This window comes from Caretta caretta, chromosome 3 (assembly GCF_965140235.1).
Source record: "Caretta caretta isolate rCarCar2 chromosome 3, rCarCar1.hap1, whole genome shotgun sequence".
NCBI classification, from domain to species: Eukaryota; Metazoa; Chordata; order Testudines; family Cheloniidae; genus Caretta; species Caretta caretta.
Genome location: NC_134208.1, coordinates 87,172,038 through 87,189,963, shown reverse-complemented (window position 1 = coordinate 87,189,963; position 17,926 = coordinate 87,172,038). Strand labels below are relative to the sequence as shown.

At 43.3% G+C, this 17,926-nt stretch overlaps 1 protein-coding gene across 1 annotated transcript in view; it reads left to right on the top strand.

Moving 5' to 3' along the window:
* The window catches only part of LAMA4 (laminin subunit alpha 4), a 145,870-nt gene that overhangs the window by 19,372 nt on the left and 108,572 nt on the right, over positions 1-17,926 (top strand). The window contains exon 2 of the mRNA XM_048844760.2: positions 15,095-15,196. Within this exon, the coding sequence (XP_048700717.2) occupies positions 15,095-15,196 (102 nt within the window). The remainder of the gene's footprint in view (positions 1-15,094; positions 15,197-17,926) is intronic.

The following is a 17,926-nucleotide window of genomic DNA, read 5'->3' as shown; positions in this document are numbered from 1 at the left end:
ACCTAGAAGACATGATGCACAAATAAATTAAATTAGCTGCAATTGATATCACAAGTGCACAGACTAGATAATGAAAGATTAGCAGACATCATATCACAACGAAAATTAATGACCCCAGCAAAACACAAGAACAGTTATCATGTGCTTATATGTAAAGGGTGTGATGACTCACTCTAGAAATAGTTTAACTCCAAAAGAACGAAATGGAGACACGCTGCTTATACAAATTTGAACCCAAGTCAGACACATCACACAGATTTGATATCCATGATGACCAGACCCATTACCCTCCTTGGACCAGACTTAGACCTGATGTAGTCAAGTGTCCATTTTTGGCAAGATGGAGTGGCACCACCCATCTTGGGGGCAAAGGGGGCACAAAAAATTTAAACACAGTCATTTGTGATCTCAATTATTCCAACTGTTGATGGTGTTACACATGGCCTCAAGCCTGTCTCCCAACTGATGGTTGTCGTACGCTTGTAACTGCTAAATGTCTGGTGTTAGTTGATTGAGGAAATAGCATTCTTAGGTATTATGTGAAAAGTCTAAAGCTCATACATGTAATAGTGGTGAGATGTGAGTGAGCATCATCTTCAAGGATGAGGTGGGTAACACTTGATGCAGGGTTCAGTGATTTATTAGCTCCTAGTTCTACTTCTTGACAATGTTTGCAAGCCAGTCTTGCACAGTCACCTAGCATAACGCCAAATAGCCCAGAGACCAAAGGCACAACACCTGCTGACACACACCTCAATAGGTTACTAAAACTCCTGTTAAAATCTCTGCTTACCTCCATGTCCGCTGTCCTCTAGGGCAGCGGTTCTCAAACTGTGGGTCGGAACTCCAAAGTGGGTGGAGCCCAGGGCGGTGGGGCTCGGGCTTTGGCTCAGGCTTCAGTTCTCACTCCTCGGGTCATGTAGTAATTTTTGTTGTCCAAAGGGGGTTGCAGTGCAATGAAGTTTGAGACCCCCTGCTCTAGGGATAGCCAAAAATTGCATTGTCTTACTCTCCACTCATCTAGTTCGTTCCAGAAAAGATTTGTTAATTTATTAATGAGTCCCTCAGCCACAGTGCGATTTTGATGTAGAAAGATGTCTAGGATAATGTGTGTGTGTTTCTAAAGCTATACTGTACTCTGTGACCTGCTAGTATGGTGCAGTGCTCAAGACTTTCACACATGCAATTAATGTAGTTTACTAGCAGCAAACCATAGCATGCATTAAAAATATAATAAATCCCCATTTTACAGTTTGGTAAACTGAGTCACAGAGAGCTACATTCTGACTGTGTCTGCAGGGGCACTTTAGAATGGAAATGCTGTACAGGGAGCCTTTTTGCCTACTTTTCCTAGACAGCATGTGCAAGAAGAACCAGGCAAATGCCATTGCTCAAGATGGGAGACTGAGAGCATGGGAGAGCGGCCACTAGTGTTTCTTGGACCAAGAGGGAGCTACCTGCTAGTTGCAATTATAGTAAGGGGTCTGCATACCTGCTAGTGCCCAAAACCTACTCCGCTCACACACACACACACACACACCCCTTTGAGGTGGCTGTTTCTTCCTTTCCCCCACCTCCCATGCAGGCAGAATGTCTTTGAGCACCATACATCAGACATTACAACTACACCCCCCAAAACCAGAATTTCACCTAAATGGTTCAACACCTTGCCCAAGGTCACACAGCAAGTTCTGTAGCTGCACTTAGGACTGCTGAAACCTAGTCCCCTGTTCTATTCATTAGCCATACTTGCAGCTTGTGTCTGAGCTAGAAACCAGTTGCACACGAGATGTACTCTACGTCTCTCAGATTTTATTTTTCAGCACCAAGTAAGGGCATCTCATTCAGGTCACAGGATGCAGGAGGTCAGAACTGTGGGGCATAGTGTTATTACAGCTCCTGCTGTTTGCAGAATGTTTCCCATCAGTCCTGAGAAGAACTAAATCTTTGTGCTTGTGAAAAAATATGTCTTTGAACTGGGCAAACTGCTGGGGAATTTGAAAGGGTTGTTACTTCACTCACAGGGAGCAGGAAAATGGGTGTCCATGAGTCTGTGACCAGGAGCTCACACTGTAAAATCTATGTTTGAAAGTTGTGGGATGTTACTTATGTCACCAAACAGCAGTTAGGAGGGGAGGTTGTAGCCTGTATTCTCTCCTTGGTTGAGAGAAATTAACAGACTGAGGGTCCCCTATCTGTCTGATGCTAAAGTGAATGCTTTGTTAGCTAATATTTTCCTACTGTGACAAGCTGAATGTTTTGTGCCCACCATATGTCCAGGGGTAGGTTGCTAGGATGCCGTGTTAGATGAGGACAACCCAACACTTCATTTATTCACTCAAAAAAAAAAGCAAAAAAAGCAGCATAGCACAGAAGGATGATTCCAGTTTGATAAAATATAAGTTACTAGAACAGGACCAAAAGGATGGTATTCTAGGTTAAAGCACAAGCCTGGGAGCCAGCAGACTGTACTGGGAGTTGGGATCTGTTCCCCGCTTGACCATGGATTTGCTGGGTGACCATCTCTGGAGACATTTACACTGCAGTCAGCACCACTTGATAGTGGGCAAATCTTTCAAATATTCTGGCTGCGATTCTCCCACCACAGAGTACTTAGTCAATGAGAATTAAGCCCTCTGTACCTCAGTCTCTCCATCTGTAAAATTGGGACAATGTCCCTATTTCTCACTGGTGTGCTTTGGGGCTTATTCATTGTAGATTGCAAAGAGCTTTGAGGAGCTCAGATGAAAGTGCAAAGTATTAAGACTAGTTGCTTATTATAACTTTATTCACTAGTATGCATGTAAATGTTCCACTTAACTTGAGCTGATTTACTTGTAACAATGAGATGATTTTCAAAATAGCAAAGGTGCAGGAAGCATTTTTTAACTCTTCCTGAGATTTCTAGTTTTAGACAAAGTTCAGTTACTGGCTAATATTTGCCAAAAAATCCCTAACCCTCGGCTGGGGAGGATTTATTTACATAGTCAAAGATATTCAAGCACACTGCAGGGAAAGCAATATTTGCTACGTGTAGAAAAGCTTGTTTGAAAACCTAGCCACATGTGTCACAATGGGGAGTTGCTGGGGTTTGAAAACGTCTGAAAAACTGGATCATATTTAATGGGAGCTAGAAATCTAGCTTTTTTGAAAATATGGCTCTTTCTCCTTTGAAGTAATTTGCTTAGTTTAAAATAAGCATCCAGTGAATTGTAGGGAATGTCTGACTGTCTTTCTCAGAACTGAAAAAAATGTAGATGCCAGGTAGCACCTCTGTCACAGCAGGTTATGTACAGAGTTTAAATGATGGCGTGACAGAGCCCCAGTCCAAAGTCCTCCTCACAAAAAACAGGACACTCTAAAAGGAAAAATCCTGCTTTTGGGACAGAGGTCAGCTTATTTATCTTAAGAGAGCCTTAAATCCAAAGGGCCTCAGATCTTTGGGCTGCTAACTCCAAACAAGGCTCACAACAAAAACAAACCAAACCAAAGTACCTATGTTTTTTGAAAATCTCTTCAGGTAGTAAAGAGTTGCCCTCTCCACCACATTACGCTAAATGATCTAGTCTGACCTCCTCTGTAACACAGGTCGTATTATTTCATCTAGTTACTCCTGTACTGGCACAATGATTGTGTGTGAAGTATATCTTCCAGAAAGACAGCCAGTTTTGATAGGGAGTCATCAGGAGATGGAGAATCCACCACTGGCCTTGGTAGTTTGTTCCAGTGGTTAATCAGCCTCATTGTTAAAAATAAAAATAAACCTGTGCCTTCCTCATTTGAATTTGCCTGGCTTTAACTTCCAGCCTTAGTTCTTATGATGCCATTCTCCACTAGATTATGCTTTATATGCTCCTTAGAAATTAGGAATAGCTGCTTTGCCTTCTTCCCTTGTGCCCCTGAAGGAGCTCCTCCGGGTTCTAGCATCCCACCTCTCAACTAGAAGCCCTTTTCTTAGGGATGGAGGGAGGTAACATTTTGGGGTCCTGCAGATGCTGTATCACCCATCATACTGGTGGTCAGATCGTGAAGATGAAAATACAAATAATCAGAATACGCATCAAAAATCTATCAGGGCATATTTGTTACTTGGGGATATATTATCTCCTCAATGCATGCAAATTTCCCATGGTAAGTAATAGGAGTCACACATGCACCTGGTTCTTTACCGTTTTACACTCCATTTCTAGGACTGCTCAAAATATGGAAGCACTGATAAATCTGCACCTTGCAAAAATTTACATTTCTGTTGCCAGTGGTCTGCAATTCTTAATGTGATTTGATTTTTGTAAGCATTTTTGGAGAGGTATAGTCTTGTGCTCACACTGAAGATTCAAAATAACAATGATGATCAATAATGATTTTCAGAGCCCAAAAGCATGCTAAGAATGTCACAGAAAAAAGATTCAGTATCTGCCCTGAACAGCTCAAGATCGACATTCAGATATTAGACAGCAAGATCCTGGCTTGCCCTGCGCACTGTGTAGGGGAATAAGAGGGCATAAGGTAACTCTTCCCTCCCCTGCTCAAGCTATCCATACTGCAAGTCACAGCATGAGGCGAGAGCCACTACTCACCCTCCCAGGCAGGGAGCGGACTGGCAACAGGCTGACCTTGGCCACCCCAACAACAATGAAGCTGGCACCAATGGGAAAGTAATCCATGCCTGGTAGGGAGCTGGCACCGTTTACTTCTCAACTGGAGCAAAGGGAGAACCAGGGACCAAATTGTGACCTGCGGTGTCACAATTCAGTCCCTGCTCTGCTCCTGGGTAGTGCAGCTACCTCTTACTCAGGGTCAGTGCATAATTTCTGTTGGGGCTTGTGTAGCACCGATAGACCACGGTTGTGGGCTGGCAGGATTGAACCTGGGACCTCTGGAGCTTAGTTCATGAGCCTCTACCACATGAGCTAAAAGCCAACTGCCTATTAGCTAAGGCTGTAGAGCAGACTCATTTAACTCTCTCTCTCTAAGTTGTCTTGGTGCCACTAGATGGGACAGAACATCACACTCAGAAGGTGTGTGGGTTACACTTGTTGGGGGTGAACCCCAGTATCTCTAGGCTTGGCAGTTCATAGCCCAGGCACCTCGCCGCTTGCCGCATCAGTTATGACCCTTAAAAAATCTCTATTTTTTGCTCTGAAATGTGTTTTACTTAAAATTCTCAGCACAATTGTATCCATCAGAGCCATACATCAGGGCGGGACAAGCAGGGCAGCTACCCAGGGCGCAAGGCCAGGGTATCTGTGGAAAAATGGGGGGATGAAAAAAACAGTATGGGGTAGAGCCTTGCAGCGGGACTGAGATCACATGGGTCCCATTACCATGCCAGGCCACCCACATCGGCTTCAGAGCTGAGTGGCCAGAGAGCAGCGGCTGCTGGCCGGACACCCAGCTCTGAAGGCAGCACCACCACCAGCAGCAATGCCGAAGTAAGGGTGGCCTGGTATGGTAACAGGACCCCCGCTATCCCAGTCCTTCTGCAAAGCTCTAACCCCTACCAAGTTTTTTCGTCCACCCCATTTTTCTCGCCCCACCCATCACCCCGGCTTTGTGCCTTTGGTGGCTGCCCCGCTGTCCGCGCCCTGGTTGCAGCCCTGGTAGAATACGTGATTGTAAACATCTAACGCTAGTTTGACAGTAGGCTACTCTTTCAAATAAACACTTTACGACTGACTGTGCAGCAGTATTATCTTTGGTAACCACTCATTCAAAGACATAGCAAGTTTAAAATTTTAAATTAAATCATTGCTCGAGCCCCAGCATCTCTCTCATTACAAATTAAGAACTGCTCAGGGCCAGTTGTGAATGGACATTCCCGCCCAGAGAGAGGATTATAGACCGACAAAGCGGGGGAAGAAGAGAAGCAGAAAAGGGGTCACCAAATAAGACTGTGGTTACTCACTGAAGAATGTAGACATCTTGATAGTTTTTTCCAAAACAAAGCTAACATATTAAGGAATAATTCCAATATGATTTAAAATGTGTGTTTATTGCAAGAAACTGAAGTGTCTATGCATTTTGCATATAAAACATTTGTAACAAAATCACCACACCATACAGAACTGTGATATTTAGGACCCAGGACAGAATTTTTTTTATAGTCTCATGTATATTTAAGATGCTTGCGGCCAAATAAAGCCTTGGTTTTAATTAACTCAAAAGCTGTTCCTCCATAGATGACACTGTGATTAAAGTGATCCTTAAATTGCACTTGGAAGTAAGAATCTAGTAGATAATTCTCTAGAGCCTAATCTTCAGTCTGGTGCCTGACCACCCATGCTGTATGCTGAGTTGCTTCTTCAGGGCTGGGAGGAAGAAATCCTTCAGCCCTACTCCCAAGCTGCAAAGTGGCAGCAGGATTGTTTGACAGGTACTCCTCAGTCTAAGAGCTACATACAACTCAGCACTGGCTAGGCAGCCGGCAGGCTGTAATCACTGCTTATCTCATTATTCATAACTATGTCAGTGTTACCTTGTGCTTCCCGCATCTATCTGTTGTGGCTCATCTTTTATTTGGATTGTAAGCTTTTTGGAGCTGTAACTTTCTTTTTATTCTGTGTTTGTATAGCACCTAGCACAAGGAGGCCCTGATCCATGACTGGGGCCCCTATGCACTACCTGGATACAAATAATAAATAGTAAGAGCTAATAGTAAGAGGCACTATCTGCCTGTATATGACACTCTGTTGACAAGAGGGACCTGCTTCAGGGAGATATACTAAAAACCTGCTCAGGAAAATGCCACCTGATCTCAGACTCACCTAGAACACTCTGAGCAATTACCTACATCTCTCTCCCACTTTAAAGAAAATAAATTAGAAAAGGCATGTTCACAGCAAACCTATGTACCGTGCAATGACATCACTCCTGCTACTGAGGCTTCAGAAAAGGGAACGTGGCCCCGATTCTGCTCTCAGTTACACAGGTATAGATCAGAGTAACAGCACTGATTGCAGTGTAGTTACATGAGTGCAAGTGAGAACAGAACCATGCCTCATGTTTCCACATTCTCTTCTATCCACAGCCCTATCCTACACCCACACCACCAAAGACGGTGGGAACAGGGGGTTAAGACAAAGCAGGGGAAAGGAAGTAACTCCAGTGGCACTGTCAGCATATTCTACAGCGATCTTCAGCAAGAAGAGCTAATACTGCAGCATTACAGCCGGTTTTAAGAAATGTCATAATAAAACCCAAGTGCAAAAATCAATGTAAAATACGCAAACAGGGTTTACAGATTGTAAAGGACTTAGTAAAAGAGGTATATTGAATTGGATTTTTCAACTTGTACTTGGAAAAAATATTGTCCCTTGGGCTAAAGAAATCCCCTCCCGGAGCCAATAACGCCTAATCCTGAAGATATAATAGGTTATGCAGACCCAACATTCTGGCTCACCAACTGTTTCCCAAGTTCATAAAAGGGCCAGTGGGTGGAAATGTTGCTCACCCACTTCCCGCATCACTCATGGAGTATACTTAACATTTTTCAAGGAGGCCAAATTGATTTTGTTCCAAACCTGCTTATGCCCTATCTGCAATTATTTTATGCACCTACAAACATTAGCCCAATTGGATCACTCAATTAGCTAAATATTCTGACATGTCTTTTTATAAACATGATGTTGGCTGTATGCACTGGAACATATAATGGATCATTCCATTGTCACCCGTGGAGGAGGGAATAGTAAAAATATAATAATAATAATTAATACTTGGAGAATGCTTGATAAATTGACAGTATCCAAGGGCAACAGTCTGGATCTGATTTCCCTCTCACATTTGTGCAGCTCCATTAACTTCGATAGCACATTTCTGATTTAAACCAGTGCAAGAGCAGAATCAGGCCCATTGTACTTACAATGGTTAGTAGCAGCACTTAAAAAAGGAACCTTTTCAAAAGCACCCAAATGACTTAGGAGTTTAAGTCCCATTTTGAAAAATTACTTAGGCCCAGATCCTTAAAGGAATTATCCTAATTCACACTGATCTTTGAAGATCTGGGCCTTAGGCACTCAGGGACAGATTTACAAAGGTATTTAGGTGCCTAAAGATACAGATGGGTACCTAATGGGATTTAGAAGAGCACCTAGGTAGGCTCAGTGCCTGATCCCCATTGATTTCAATCAGGCCTTCCGGAGACCTAAGTCACACTGAAAGTCAATGGGACTTAGGCTCCTAAGTCATTTAAGTACATTTGAAAATTTAACTCTTTGTGTATCACTCTCCTCCGTGGGATTGATTCAGAACAGGTGAACTGTCTTTTATAGGCCCTATTCAGCTAAGAGAGAGTTCCCTTTAGTTTAAATGGAAGATGACTATACTTTTGGAATGGGAGAAGTTTGGTTCTATCATCTCTGCAGCTGCACATTTCTGAGTGACCAGGGTGTACACTGCAGCAGAGTGACAATTTAGGGGGCTGGGTATTTGTTACAATATTGTAGGGTAGTCGTTTACAGCATGGTGTGCAGAGACACAACAGATGTGCTTAACATAAGTGTAAAGGTGATTAACGTTGTTGGAGAGTTGTAAATAGCTTGTAGGTCTCCCTTTCTCAATTTTATACACACTTCAGCAATGTGCATGGTCATCATTATATCCTAACAATGATTCTGCATACCACAAGAGCAAGAAAGCTATTGGACAGTGTGACACTAAGCACCCCTTTATTCAGACCCTACACACTATTGTAGTAATCTTTGTACAGAATATGCTTTGTGAGACATCATTTGGAAACTAATAACTCACTTATCAGTAATATTGTTGTGTGATGTATGTATGTGGGAGGTATTAAGAGTTATGGATATATGCTTGAATTATGACTAAAGTGTGTTTCAATAAGGCACGTCAGGGGAGGTTGTTAAACAAGTCTGTCTTAAACAAAGAATTGTGTTGATTCTCTGACCAGCCCGATCTTCAGGTGAAGATAATGAAGGTCCATTTTCACATATTAGGTAAACAAAGCTATTCAGCCAATAACTGGGAGAAGAAAGAGCATGGAACTTCCTTCACAACCAAACACATGTCTTCTTCCTCACAGCTTCAATAAACTTTACTTTGATTGACAGGTAGCTCTCAGAAGAATCTATTTCAAAGGTTTGCTTGTCTATAAAGACAGGGGGTCTAAACCACAAGTGATAAGCAATTGAATCAACTGATTGTATACAATATTACTGTATAATAACAGGGCATAGAGAGGTCTTTTCTGAAAGCTAATGACATGCCAGTGATTAATATAATTGTGAAATGTATGTATTAACACTATGAGGAAGTATGGATACTTAATGATATTATGTTTTAAAGTCTGTGGCCAAACAGGGAGAAAGATTCCCTTTCAGACAGGAGAGAAGACAACCATTTACCTGTCTCCTATGTAAATTAAGCACACTGGAATTAAAACAATGGAAGCCCCATTTACATACAGGGGGGTGGGAAGCCCTCAGGAAGGGAAGAACAGCATGAGGTCATCCTGCCTTTTAAAACAAAGTCATTGAACTGTGGAAGATATAAACAAACACTCGCCATCTTTGGGCATCGATCACTAAACGGACACAAGGCAATAGAACTCTTGCAAACTGAAAAAGATGGATCCACCAGTTGGGGGGGATCAGCGTCTCTGGGAACTGAATATAGGTGAGAAAACATCTTAAACAAAGTACTTTTATTTGCTGGATTAAGGTTTAGACATTTAGATGTGTTTTCATTTTTATTTGCTTGTAACCTTTTCTAACTTTATTCCTTTTACTTAGCATCACTTAATCTATGTCCTATTGTTTCATAAATTTGTTTTATTTTTACTATAAACCAACTCAGTGCTGTGTTTAATGAATCGGTGTATTTAGCCCAGTTAAGTTAACAAGCTGTTATGTGCTGTTGTGTCTTAAAGGAACAAATTAACCATATTATTTCTCTGAACTGTCCAGGAGAGGGCTGAACATTGCAGAGGACATGGTTTGGGGGAAATTCAGGACTCGGAGTCTGTTGGAGTCACTTTGCTCGTTGTAACCAAGGCTGGTGGAAGCCACTGTGGGCCTGTAGACAGGCTGCTGGGATCAGAACTGCTGAACCAGAGCTGTTTAGTACACAGATGCTCAGAGTGTGACCTGCATGCTTGTAGGCTGGTTCTGAGCATCCCAGGCTGGGAGCTAATGCAGTAAAGCACTGTGAGGCATCCAGGGTTGCAGGGCAAGTGGTGACACAACCTCTTACTGGTCTGGACTGCCCTCAAGTTCTTATCACAGACAGACACTAATTTATCAGTTAAGACCTCCCACCAGCTGAATGACACTAGAGAACAGAACATGCCTTATATCTATATGGGAGGAGAGAACTACTGCCAAGAAAGACTTTGTAATAAGAATCTGTTTTCAATTTGGAAACTAATTGTCTGCTTTCCATGGTGTGTGGTTCAATCATCCAGCTGAAATTCTTAGTCTATCGTGAGCCAATTCTGCAATTCCATGTCAGGTTTCATCTGCTGAAAGAAGCAATACAAATGTCTAGTATTTATGATACCCCTATGTAGCCATAGTATGAAGGATTTTCCTCCCCAGTAGCTATTACAGAGAACAAATATTTCCAAAAGCAAATTAAATTAACAATGCGTATAAAAACTGTAAAGGCAGCTAAGTTTTCCATTTATGTTCACCTCTGCCAAAGAACCAGCTCCAGAACTTTGGGGTAGGGCTAAGCTAATGTTTCAGGTCTAAATCTTGCCTTCCTATTGCCAATATCATGTCAGATACCATTATAATTTAAAATAAGCAGCTAGTTTGGTAGAATAAAAGACTTCATCCAGTATCCTTGAGAGGGGAATAGAAGACAAGGGCAGTTCTCTTACTGTCTCTTACTATCTACGAGAACATTTAATGTAATGGCAAGGAGAACCATCTTAGGGAATGGACATGAGGAGCAATGGGTAGGACAATGGAAAGTAAGGCACAGGTAGGAACAGAAGATGATCCCTATTTCAGAGCAACTCAGGAAAATAAGAGAGAACTATGTAAAGCAAGTCTAGTAGTCATTTCTACCAGTGCAAAGTGGGTGTGAAATGCTGCCATTCTGACTTGATAGCAATTTATAACCACTTTACAAGAGGAAAATCATAGAATCATAGACTCATAGGACTGGAAGGGATCTTGAGAAGTCTTCTAGTCCAGTCCCCTGCACTCATGGCAGGACTAAATTTTATCTAGACCATCCCTGACAGGCAATTTATTCCAGTACTTAATCACCCTGATAGGAAATTTTTCCTGTTGTCCAATCTAAGCTGCCCTTGCTGCAATTTTAGCCCATAGAATCATAGAATCATAGAATATCAGGGTTGGAAGGGACCCCAGAAGGTCATCTAGTCCAACCCCCTGCTCAAAGCAGGACCAATTCCCAGTTAAATCATCCCAGCCAGGGCTTTGTCAAGCCTGACCTTAAAAACCTCTAAGGAAGGAGATTCTACCACCTCCCTAGGTAACGCATTCCAGTGTTTCACCACCCTCTTAGTGAAAAAGTTTTTCCTAATATCCAATCTAAACCTCCCCCACTGCAACTTGAGACCATTACTCCTCATTCTGTCATCTGCTACAATTGAGAACAGTCTAGAGCCATCCTCTTTGGAACCCCCTTTCAGGTAGTTGAAAGCAGCTATCAAATCCCCCCTCATTCTTCTCTTCTGCAGGCTAAACAATCCCAGCTCCCTCAGCCTCTCCTCATAACTCATGTGTTCCAGTCCCCTAATCATTTTTGTTGCCCTTCGCTGGACTCTCTCCAATTTATCCACATCCTTCTTGAAGTGTGGGGCCCAAAACTGGACACAGTACTCCAGATGAGGCCTCACCAATGTCGATTAGAGGGGAACGATCACGTCCCTCGATCTGCTCGCTATGCCCATTGCTTCTTGTCCTATCCTCAGAGGTTAAAGAGAACAATTTTTCTCCCTCCTCCTTGTAACAAACTTTTAAGAACACAAGAACATAAGAACGGCCATACTGTGTCAGACCAAAGGTCCATTGAGCATAGTATCCTGTCTTCTGACAGTGTCCAATGCCAGGTGCCCCAGATGAAATGAACAGAACAGGTAATCATCAAGTGATCCGTCGCCCATTCCCAGCTTCTGACAAATAGAGGCTAGCGACACTGTCCCTGTCCATCCTGGCTTTAGCCATTGATGAGCCTATCCTCCATGAATTTATCTAGTTCTTTTTTGAACCCTGTTATATTCTTGGCCTTCACAACATGTACTTGAAAACTGTTACCATATTCCCTCCCCCCCCGCCACCCCCACTCCCGTCTTCTCTTCTCCAGACTAAACAAATCCAATTTTTTTCAATCTTCCCTCATAGGCCATGTTTTCTAGACCTTGAATCATTTTTGTTGCTCTTCTCTGGACTTTCTCCTCCTTGTCCACATCTTTCCTGAAATGTGGCGCCCAGAACTGGACACAATACTCCAGCTGAGGCATGTCAGCATGGAGTAGCAGAAGGATTACTTCTTGTATCTTGTTTACAACGCTCGTGCTAATACATCCCAGAAGGATGTTTGCTTTTTTTTGCAACAGTCTTACACTGTTGACTCATATTTAACTTATGATCCACTATGACCCCCAGATCCCTTTCCGCAGTACTTTCTTAGGCAGTCATTTCCCATTTTGTATGTGTGCAACTGATTGTTCCTTCCTAAGTGGAGTACTTTACATTTGTCCTTTTTTTTAAATTTCATCATATTTACTTCAGATCATTTCTCCAGTTTGTCCAGGTCATTTTGAATTTTAATCCTATCCTTCAAAGCACTTGCAACCCCTCCGAGTGTGGTATCATCCGCAAACTTTATAAGTGTGCTCTCTATGCCATTAACTAAATCATTGAGGAACTAAATCATAAATGACGTACAGAAGTTGCAAGTCAGCAGAGAGCCAACCCCATGATATCTTCATGGAAAATTGGGCACACACCCAACTATGAAAATCACCTCAAGGATAGACCCTCTAAATCTAACCAAACAATGGAAGAATAAAATATATTCAGGGGAATTTTATTAATAATCTTCCTTTTCACCATACTCAACTGTTAATATATCCTATCCCTGAATGGCTCGTGAATATTGTTGAGTCTTCTTCCTTCAGTCTCTCTTAACAAAGGGACCACAAGCAGCTAATAGGTCTGCTCAGCCATAATCAAGTAAAGAGGTTCAGCGTCACAGATGAGCTATTTATATGCATTTGTCTTTTTAAGCAAATAACAGATTTATGGGTTTTGAAGATCTGGACATTTTACGATTAACTATGTTTACCATAAATATTGGTATATTATCTGTAAATTAAAAGTGTAATTGACCTACACATAAGCCATGTAGGCTTTTGTACAGGCATGAAATCCTGTTCTGGGAGTACACTGCTACATAAGAGAACAGGAGAAAGGCACTGCCGCACCGATGATGCCACCACAGCCTAAGTCCAGGACACAGGAAAGAACTGTAGGCAAATCAGCAAGTCCTTCAGGTCCATCCAACCCTCAGATGGAAAAAGAGGATTTGTCATTCCAGAGAGATGCCAGTACATCTAAACTACCATATTTACACCAATCCTTCAGGTTGGGGAAGAGAAGGTCTTTTACATATCCTTATATAAGTGACTCTCTGAAAAATTCCTTTACATTTAGGCCAAATATCCTATTCCTGTTTATATGCAAGTATATGTGGTATGTAGCACAGCTTTCAGCTAATCAGAAAGCCAGCACTAGACCCTTTAAGACCCATGAGGGAAATGTTATAGGGGCTCTGGGGGCCCCTGCATCCACTACACACCACTGAGGGAGTAGGTCTTCACAACAGTCCCACCTAGGACATTGTTGGAGGTAGGCAAGGGGAAGGGCCACAGGATCCACAGTCACACAACCCCAATGGCCATAACACCACACACAAATGATGCAGAGAGACTCTTTGCCACAAGGATTATTGGGGTCCCTACTGAAGCCTCAGACCTGAGTCAAGCTTAAAAGAAAAGGAGTACTTGTGGCACCTTAGAGACTAACAAATTTATTTGAGCATAAGCTTTCATGAACTACAGCTCACTTCATCTTTCTATTGTGACCGCCCCTCTCTAAGCCCCTGTGCACTCTGTAATCTTATTTATATCATTTTAGAGTTTTTTGTTATTAGCATTAGTATTTATTTTACTGATTATCTTATTTTATTGCTATAATTAATATTTAAAACATGTTGCTATACTAGACTATTTCTTTTCTATGAAATTTATGTTATATGTATTAATGTGAAATTTCAGTAAACATACTGATCAAAATAAATATAGGTGTATCCCAGTTATGGTCACACATTCAAGGGTTTACAGGAAAGTCAGCATACAAACTGTACAAAAGCACATCTAATTTCTTCACATCTCTTTTGACTTAAACATAGAATCTCTATATGGCACATCCAGAACTGTGCTGTCGTTTCAGGAATTACTTTCTGGAATGACAATATAGTATAGCTTTGGCATGCTGTCATCCCCATCAATAGATATTGGAGTGAGTAGATGAATACCATACAAACCACACTCCGTGATTGTCAGCTAGCTCTTGTTCAGAGGAATGTTAATCTTCATAGGTATATTTCTGTCTTCTCTATAGGCCTGATCCAAACCCTAATGAAGCCAATGGAAAGATTTCCATTGACTTCAGTAGACTTTTGGATCAGGTCCTGTATGTGTGAAATGAGATACCTCCTCTCCTTCAAAATATTCCTCAAAAACACCTATCTTTATAAAGCCTTAGAGTCAATAATTTTCTGTCAGCTTATCTTCTCCATTTGCACCTCACATTTACCATAAGAATCTACAAGTTTCTCATCACATGGCCATCTGGGGAAAGAGGAATGGATGTTGTCATTTTAATGAGGAGAGGACAAGAAAGAAAGACTAAAGGAGAAGGAGGTAAAACCCAACCTGACTTCAGCAGAGTGTGTGGTGTCTATTCTGATGGGGTTATGTCATGTTCTCTGAGGAAACCAGACTGATGCAATACTTGCCTGTCTCTGAATATTAGCCAAACCCGACCTTAAAATGCATATATGTAGAAAATATTTCATTTTGATTTTTTCATTGCAGAAATGCCAAGAAGGATTTTATCAAACTGCTTCAGGAGATTGTTCGCATTGTAACTGTAATGGTAATGCAAACAAGTGCCTCGATGGATCTGGAATCTGTGTGGTAAGTCTTATGTGCCATCCCCACCCACTCTGCTGTCCCCTATTTCATGGATGCCTTCCATTTAATCATAAACATGAATTATATTTTGATTGACTAGATAAAACCTTAGCAGAGTCTCCTCTCTTGATCTTGGATAAGTCACCACCTGAATGAAATACATTGGAGGAAAACCCAAGCTACTGCAGGTTGTGGTATTGGTAAATCAAAATCTGAGACTCTTGTATCATCAATAATCCTGGATCCCAATACACCAGCATAGTATTATACTACATTACCAGAGGTGCTTTCTTCTGAATTACATTTAAAAGGTCATCATCACTTGTCATCATTAAAGATATCCAGGTGCTAGGATCATTAACTACAATGATCTGACCAAATTTCAGTGAAGGTACTTACATTCTGCCAACCCAAATTATCTCTATAGTTTGAAGCATTTGGATGAGCCACTAAAGAGTTGCCACATTTCATCTCAAAGATAAAGTGATTCCTAGAGAGAGAATTTTAATCAGTTTATTAACACAAAAAGGACTTTGGGATCCATCTTGCGAAAAGCATATCAACGTAAGCTCATTTCAACTCTCCCTTTCACTGTACTGTGTTTTATATCATACAAACAGCTTATGGTTGTATATGACCTCCAAGTGTGTATGTACATGTGTTGTCTATAGCAGCTCTACCTCATAATTCACAGCAGCTAGCTTTCTGCTGCTGACTAACGATGGTAGGAGCTTGAAATAATACACTGAGGAAAGAACGTGCTTGAATTCCAGTGTAACACTATAGCCTGCCATATGCTCTGTCTCACTCATTGGCTAATATGGAATACTGGGGTTAGTATTAGTAGTGTATCACTTTAGGGAACAAAAGCCAAAGCAGCAAAACTACCATCAGTATAATAGACAATCAAAGCAGTAAATATTATAGGAAGTTAAAACAGTAAAACTACCAAATACTAACAGAACGGGGGAAGATTTTATATTGTACTGTACTTAAACAATATCGCAAACATCTACGAGTTAATGTAGGGGCTTGTAAATCAGGATTTCTGGGTTTTATTCCTGGCTCTGCCACTGACTTACTCTGCTACTTTTGGCAAGTCACTTAACCCAGTGGTTCTCAAAGCCGGTCTGCCACTTGTTCAGGGAAAGCCCCTTGTGCCCTGGACCGGTTTGTTTACCTGCAGTGTCCGCAGGTTCAGCCGATTGTGGCTCCCACTGGCCGTGGTTCACCGCTCCAGGCCAATTGGGGCTGCGGGAAGCGGCGCGGGCCAAGGGACGTGCTGGCCGCCCTTCCCGCAGCCCCAGTTGGCCTGGAGTGGCGAACCACAGCCAGTGGGAGCCGCGATCGCCTGAACCTTTGGACGCGGCAGGTAAACAAACCGGTCCGGCCCAGCAGGGGCTTTCCCTGAAAAAGCGGCAGACCGGCTTTGAGAACCACTGACTTAACCCCTCTGTGCCTCAATGTATCTCTCTACAAAATGGGAAATAATACCAACTTACTTTGCTGGGTGTTGTCAGTCTTAATTTATATTTGGAAAGTGCTTTGAAATCCACTAGTAAAAGATGCTACTGTATATAAATGTAGCTTTTATCAAGTTGGCAGGTTTTACAGTTATATACTGTGACATTCAAGAGGACATGTTTCTTACCATTAATAAGCTAGTGGGAAGAGGATCTTTACAGCATGTTCAGTACCTAGGTACAGTGGTGAGCTGGAGTTATTAAATTTAGAAGCCCTTTTAGAGCCGGTTGTTCCAACGGGGAAAACCAGTTCTAAAAGGGCTTCTAAATTTAAGTGGCCAAGAGTGGCGCCTTAGGCACCGACTCTATGGGTGCTCCAGCCCTGGAGCACCCAAGGGGAAAATTTGGTGGGTGCAGAGCAACCACCGGCAGCTCCCCACCCCACCCCCGGCCCCAGCTCACCTCTGCTCTGCCTCTGCCTCCTCCCCTGAATGAGCCGCCCTGCTCTGCCTCTCCGCCCCCCCCCCCACCCCAGGCTTCCCGCAAATCAGCTGTTCGCGTGGGAAGCTGGGGCAGGCTGAGAAGCAGGCCGCGGCTTCCTGCTCAGGCCCAGGGATGTGGAGGTGAGCTGGGGCGGGGGGGAACGAGGAGGGCCTCCCGCGCCGCAGCAGGTAATCCAGGGAGGGGGGGCGCAAGGGAACCTCTCCCCGCCCCAGCTCACCTCAGCCACCCTCGGCCTGAGCGGGAAGCCGCCGCCTGCTTCTCAGCCCTCCCCGGCTTCCTGCCGAACAGCTGATTCACGGGAAGCCAAGGGAGGGGGCGGAGAAGCAGAGGGGGGCGGTGCGTTCAGGAGGAGGTGCGGAGGTGAGCTAGGCCTGGGCGCGGAACAGGGAGCTGCCTGTGGGTGCTCTGAACCCACCAAATTTTCCCCGTGGGTGCTCCAGCCCCGGAGCACCCAGGGAGTCGGTGCCTAAGGCGCCACTTTTGATGTGATCAGTGGGGGAGCGGCCACTCCTCTTGCTCCCCCCAGCTACGCTCCCCTTCCCCTAGGAGCCAGAGGGACTTGCCGGATGCTTCCTGGGAGCTGCCCCAGGTAAGCACTGCCGGGACTCCCCACCTCTCCCCCTGGCAGGAGCCTCTGGCTCTTCAGGGTGGGGTGGGCACCTATTACAGTGGCCCATGAGACCCTCCTTCCCGGTTCTGGGGGCAGTCAGGGGACAGAACAGGGGTACTGGGAGTTGGGGGGGCGTCAAGGAACATGGGGGGGTTG